Below are 6,385 nucleotides of genomic sequence, written 5' to 3' on the forward strand. Positions count from 1 at the left end.
TTGATCATGTGAACTTATTTCTACAAAAGATTTTCTTCCATTAAAGCCTAAGATGCTCTTTGAAACTTCCTCAAATCATGCTGGATTACATGGATCATCTGTAAAAAATGTTTTGGACAAACTGCGGAATTCTGTATGATGGATTTAATATAGTATTAATGTGTTTACCGTATTTAAATCCATTAAAGCAGTGGTTCTCAACCAGGGTGCCTCAGCAAACTTCCAAGGGGGTCTCAAGATGACTTAAAATTATTTCAAATAAGACAAAACTAAGAACAAAACATGATAAAACTACTAAAATTTGGGGAAACATCTTTTTTTATTTGAAGTACCAGGGTTGGTTCTGCCTTCAAATCATGGATGCTGCACATAAGGTAGCCTAATTTTAAAAGTGATTTCTAGACCTGGAAAAGTAACAAATAAATAAAATCTTATAACTCCTTGCCCATTTTTATAATGAATATAATTTTTTTTCTTAGTTATGGATTTTTTTATCTTTATCCAGTAATTCACAAACAACTGGAAAAATTAGCCAGTTTATTAGAAAATTATTGAATATTAGAATGTTAGAAAAGAAGACATTTAGAACCCACTGTACATGGTTACCAGTGTCACAAAATATCCAAATATCTTTATTTTTTCATTCATTCTCAAATGAAGGTCTGCATTCGACAAAGAAAATGAAGAGCACATTTAAGATTACTCGTACAATACTCTTGATCACCAAAGCAATGCGTTTTGAGACTAGATTATTCTTAATTACTTTGCTTGTAAATCTGCATCTACCTGGGTATCCAGCTTGCTGAGCTACCTCGTTAAACAGGTTACTAGCCTTCCAGTGCAGTGACCAATCCATTAGCAGAGCAGCTGTATTTGTGCATACATTTAAAAAAGCACTTTTTAGCATTTGCAATAAAACATTACCCTTTAAATTTCAACATTATGACAGAGACCAGTTGAGGAAGCCATTTAAACCGTTTTCAGACATGGTCAGCGACAGCCATTTAGTTCAGTATCCTACAAATAGTTCAGAACCATGGAATATATATAAATCTATATACATATTCATATACAGGAATGCCCCACTCTTTTCCATGGTGCTTTTGTAGTGGGGTCATTGTTTGCACTGCATTCCAGTATTCTAGCTTCGATTACCCTCATAATCGATATGTAATCTCTCATTTGCACACTAGGCTAGAGCGTTCTCTCTCTATGTTTTGAATATTACGGAAAATCATATTTTTTAGTGTCATATTTCTGTAACTGGACCAAAGGTTCACCGTTAGAGTATCAGTCTTTATTTGGGTGATATTCACCTCAACGAACAAGAAAATATGCAGATTTTTCCTCTTTTTTTTTCTTTTTTTTTTTGAGGGTTGGGAACAGCAGAGAAGGTCTTAAACTGATCCAGCCTTAGGTATCCAAACTCACCCTCACTGATCTAAGATCAGGCTGCTATCACATTCGTCTTAAAGATTACAAAGATCAAATTGGAACTAATTTAAAGTCAAAGATCTGAGGTGCGTCCCAAATCGCGTACTTATGCACTATTCTATGATGTTTTGTAGTATAAATAGTGCGAGTAGTGTGTTCACACTGAAAATTCCAAAAAGAAAAAGTGCACTTTAAATACCCGGATGATGCACTTAACCGAAATAACGAAGTGTGGAATGTTGAACACTTCATGCACTCAACTGTCGCAGCTTTAATTACGTAATGAAGGGGGAGGGGCTATCAGACTCCGTTTATGAATGACAAACTAACCTTATATAATTCATACACTACATGGTTGAGTACATAGTGCATAAGTACATAGTGTATAAGTGCATAGTGTATAGTGCGTCATTTGGGATGCAGCTCTGGAGTGGTTTTTAACGGCGCGCGACCCAGAGGAGCAAAGCGCTAGTAGGACTTTCATGTGAAGTTTGAGATCGGAGAGTCTTTCACTCACTTATTCACACAGACACACACCTGATATTTGTGCCAAACACAAACGTCCAACTTGAAGTATTTTTCGCCAATTAAGAAAAACCAGAGTTGGTCTTTGGCTATGAACTGTCTTCAACGGGTTTTGAAGTATGCCATTATCAAGGCAATGATGACAATGGAGAAACACGAGGATGAAGACAATCCATCGGAACAGTGAGGTACTCACTCTCTGCGACTAGTTTTCGTCTTCGTCCACATTTCCAACGAGCCCTGTAAATACTTTCCCATGTGTAATTCCAACTTCAAGTATTATTTTACGTCATCCAATGTGATGCACTCTTGAAATGCAGTATTGTTATTTTTCAATTGCGTGAAGAAGGTTGACAGGCACTATAGCGATGGTACTTTCTGACTCGGTACAGTACAGAGAGGACGATGAGTAGCTTGGTTGGAGCCAGTACGATACCAAGAGCATTCAGGAGGATCCGGAAACATCTTGATGACCTGCTTGAGCTGCCAATCACTCATCCTTTGTATTGATGGACTGGGGAAAATCTTGTGGGATAAGTGGCCCACTGGACAGTATTTGCATTCCCTGTCCCATCTAAGAACTTGAAGCTCCATGAGGACGAGAAGAAGGAATATATGAAGGAGTGAACAAAATAAAGAGTGGCCTTAGGAAAACATGACTTTTATATTCCCTCACTTTATAAACTGGCTTAAGGCCAGAGGAGTGCGTGCAGATGTGTGTTTTTGTGTGTGTGATTGAGTGTGAGTGTGAGTATATGAAAATCTTTATGTAATCCGTTCATTTACTTCTCTCACGTTCCTGCTCCAAAACTTTTCTTCTGCTGGTAGGGGTGTATCCTGTATAACTGTGTCTTAGAAAATAAACGTTGACCTTACTGTACTGTTCTTGGTAGCTGAAAAACGTTTGACAGATGTACAACAAAAGTTATTGATTTTTTTTTATTTCCCTTTGATTTTTTTCCAGTATTTTTTAAAAATGTTACGTAATTATTTTTTCACAGTATATCAGAAATAAAAGCACTGTTTTTCTAAGAATCAATGAAGTATTGAGTTTATATATATATATATATATATATATACTGTATACACATACAAATATATTTATTGTTCATTCTTGAATTAGGGAAAGTGTCTTCTAGAATTAGTTTAATTAAAAATTGGTGTCAGCAACAGTAAAATAGGAAGAAAAATATGAGAACATCGTTTATAGGAACACATACAATTTTCATGAACGTAGTAATATAGGCCCAATATTAATACTGTTTTTAAAGAAAGTTCCTTAAGGACCTGTCCACTACACATACACAAGAAATATAGTAAAATCCATATTATGAAATATTATTACAATTTAAAATAAATGTTTTCCTTTTAAGAACATTTTAAAATGTAATTTATTCCTGTCATGTTAAAGCTGAATATGCAGCAATCTTCAATGCCACATGATCCTTCAAAAATTATTCTAATTCCTGATTTTTTTGCTCAAGGAACATTTACTATTATTATTATTATTATTATCAAAGTTAAAACAGCTGTGCTGTGTTTTTGTGGAAACTATGATATATTTTTCAGGATTCTTTGAGTTCAAAATAACAGCATTTATTTGAAATAATAAAAACGTGTTGTAACGTGATAAATATCTCTCCTGTAACTTTTGATCAATGCATCTTTGTTGAATAAGGTTAAGAATTTCTTACTTTTACTGACCCCAACCCTTTGAATACTGGTGTGTATAGAGCTGTCTGCAATAAATATATAATTACATACAACATTACACAGTATCTGCAATATACATAATTAACTACAAATATCACTAACATTCATACTAGTAAATGTATAAAAATGTACCATGTATCATGCCAATACCATGTTTACCACAGTATTTGTACTGCACTTGAAAAGCACGCTGTGACCGGATCACCGATTCAGTGAATTGAGCTGAAGAGTCGATTCGTGAATGAATGAATACGATTTGTTTGATACATGGAACCGACTCAAAAGAACGATTCGCTCATGAACGTCAAAAAACAGCGATTCTTCAGAAAGATTGTTTGTGGATGATGGCTAAATATTTCACTTTAAAACAACTATTTCCACATTGGAAGCGGCATCTATCAATAAAACTATAACTGCTGAGTCGACTGACAGACACCTAGTGGCTGTTTGTGCGTAGTTATAATACGCACTGAGCCTTGAGTTTAAACCTCCTACAGGCAGGTGGCGCCAGAGCCGCAGTTAAACAATCCAGCGTAAAGACTTCTCCACAGAAGCAGCAGCCAGGGTGACAGAAGGGGAAGATGGCGACGACCATGCTGAGGTCGCTCTCTAGACTCGGACGTCCTTCAGTCATATTAAACAGTAATGTCAGCACTCCAGCCTGTGCTATGCTTCAGAAGAGGTACACACATTATAGTCGTCAATGCTGTGTAGTTAATAAATGGCTCTAGGTAGTTAGCGGCTTACTAGTGGCAGTGTTATTGGGATTAGATAACCAGTGTTTTTTTTTAACAAGCATAGAATTGTACAGTATCACTAAACTATCCTTTTCAAATTCTAATTATTGCACGACAATATTTGTTAATCTTGTCCCTCTCCACCAGTGTTTTGATGAACTGCCTAAAAAGAGCATGAAGCTGGTTGAGATGTGAAACATTAGCAGTAAAGAAACAATTAACAATTTCACTTATATATCATGGATTTAAAGGGGTCATATGATGCTGCTAAAAAGAACTTTTTATGTATTATTATTTTGTGTATTTGGTGTAATGAAATGTGTTTATGCGGTTTAAAGTAAAAAAAAAGATCTTCTTTATGCACCAAGAGATTGTAACACTCCAAAGAGAAAGGAAAAATTGAAATCGCAGCATATGACCCCTTTAAAATATACTTACTTGCACATGTGCACAATTTGTTTTGAAATTTCCACCAACGCAAACATCTCAACACCTGTAGATAAAGTGGGCCAGAAAAAGTACTGAAGCCACACATGAAATGTATAAATGTCATTGCATTAAATAACAAAATATCAAACCAAGAAATACAGCACAAGCACCATTTTCTAGTAAGCATTTCACTCGAACATGTTTTGTTGGTGGTGTTTGAAACAATTAATATAGAGTTAAGAATTGAATAATGACTTTTTAAAGTCATTCTTAAAGCTGCAGTCCGTAAGTTTTGCCTCATTGTCGCCATCTCTGTTTGAAAACCTGCAATTGTAGCTGTTTGCAGAATTATCTTCCTTGCGTGGTTTGTGCTCCAGCGCAGATGAATTAGTGATGGGAAGTCCGGCTCTTTTGGCTCGGCTCCCTTAGAAGAGCCGGCTCTTACGGCTCCCAAATGGCTCTTCATTTAGTATCACGCTGAGCCTTCTATTTTAGCCAAATTTAGAAATTGTGAATGGTTTGTGTGTTGGTAAGCAATTTTTTATTCAGTTTTCATACAAAAAATACAGTTACTATTATTTAACATTTGAATAAAACTTTAATTGAACACAGAACCACAGCAACCACAGCAAACAAATCAAATAAATAAATGCAAAAGTCTTAACATTAAGACACTTTAGTCTTTAGTGCAGCTTGGGTGTGCTGATGCGATTTCTCCTCTCTGTGATTATTTGTCCTGTTTGAGAAGACTCTCTAAGGGGACCGATGTTGCAACAATGCAGTGTCTTCCTACCAACCAACGCACTTGAGTTTAAAGGGGTCATCGGATGCAAAATTCATTTTACAAGTTGTTTGAACATAAATGTGTGTTGGAAGTGTGTGTACACATCCACCCTATAATGATACAAATCCACCCAGTGTTTTTTTTTAATCCCCTTTCTCAAATCAGGCTGTTCTGACATTCCTGTTAGAATGATCATATAATGATAAAAATCCACCCAGTGTTTTTTTTTTGAAATCCCTGTTTTTAAATCCCCTTTCTCAAATCAGGCTGTTCTGACATTCCTGTTAGAATGACGTAGTTCTGCACAGGCCCCTCCCACGATAGTTGATTGACAAGTCCGTCTTACCTTAGACCTGCCTTGAGTGAGCTGTCATCAGTCCGCCATTGTGTCGACTCCAGTGCAGGGAAGACAAGAATGTCTCAGATTAAACGACTGCAATGTTTTGTTGTTGGATGTAATAATGAATATAAGCAGTCGTCATTTACTCCCGACATCTGAGCCGCTGAAGACGCAGAGGATTAACGTTACTTTCGTTTTGAAGGGAATGCGCCACTCCCGATCAGCCTAAATGCGTCTATGTTCGCGCGAATCATTCATGATCCAGCATCATCTACAGAAGAAGTGAGTATAATGTTTTGTAATGAATCTTAGCAAATCGCCTTTCCTAATAATGTGCTAATTAGCAAGTTTCAGGATGAATTCGGCTAAAGTAAACAGTCTCTCTGAGAGCAGCTCGGAAGAGAGGGGCGGGGGCAGCAGAAC

The 6,385-nt window shown here is 36.4% G+C and overlaps 1 protein-coding gene across 1 annotated transcript in view; it reads left to right on the top strand.

Annotated features, from left to right (window-relative positions):
• The first annotated feature begins 4,211 nt into the window (after positions 1-4,211).
• Positions 4,212-6,385, top strand: part of LOC107679282 (NADH dehydrogenase [ubiquinone] iron-sulfur protein 2, mitochondrial-like) — an 18,940-nt gene continuing 16,766 nt past the window's right edge. Inside the window, exon 1 of the mRNA XM_016474802.1 lies at positions 4,212-4,354. Coding sequence (XP_016330288.1) covers positions 4,254-4,354 — 101 coding nt within the window. The 5' untranslated portion in view covers positions 4,212-4,253. The remainder of the gene's footprint in view (positions 4,355-6,385) is intronic.

The sequence above is a fragment of the Sinocyclocheilus anshuiensis genome, unplaced genomic scaffold (genome assembly GCF_001515605.1).
Source record: "Sinocyclocheilus anshuiensis isolate Anshui unplaced genomic scaffold, SAMN03320099.WGS_v1.1 scaffold1644, whole genome shotgun sequence".
Lineage (NCBI taxonomy): Eukaryota > Metazoa > Chordata > Actinopteri > Cypriniformes > Cyprinidae > Sinocyclocheilus > Sinocyclocheilus anshuiensis.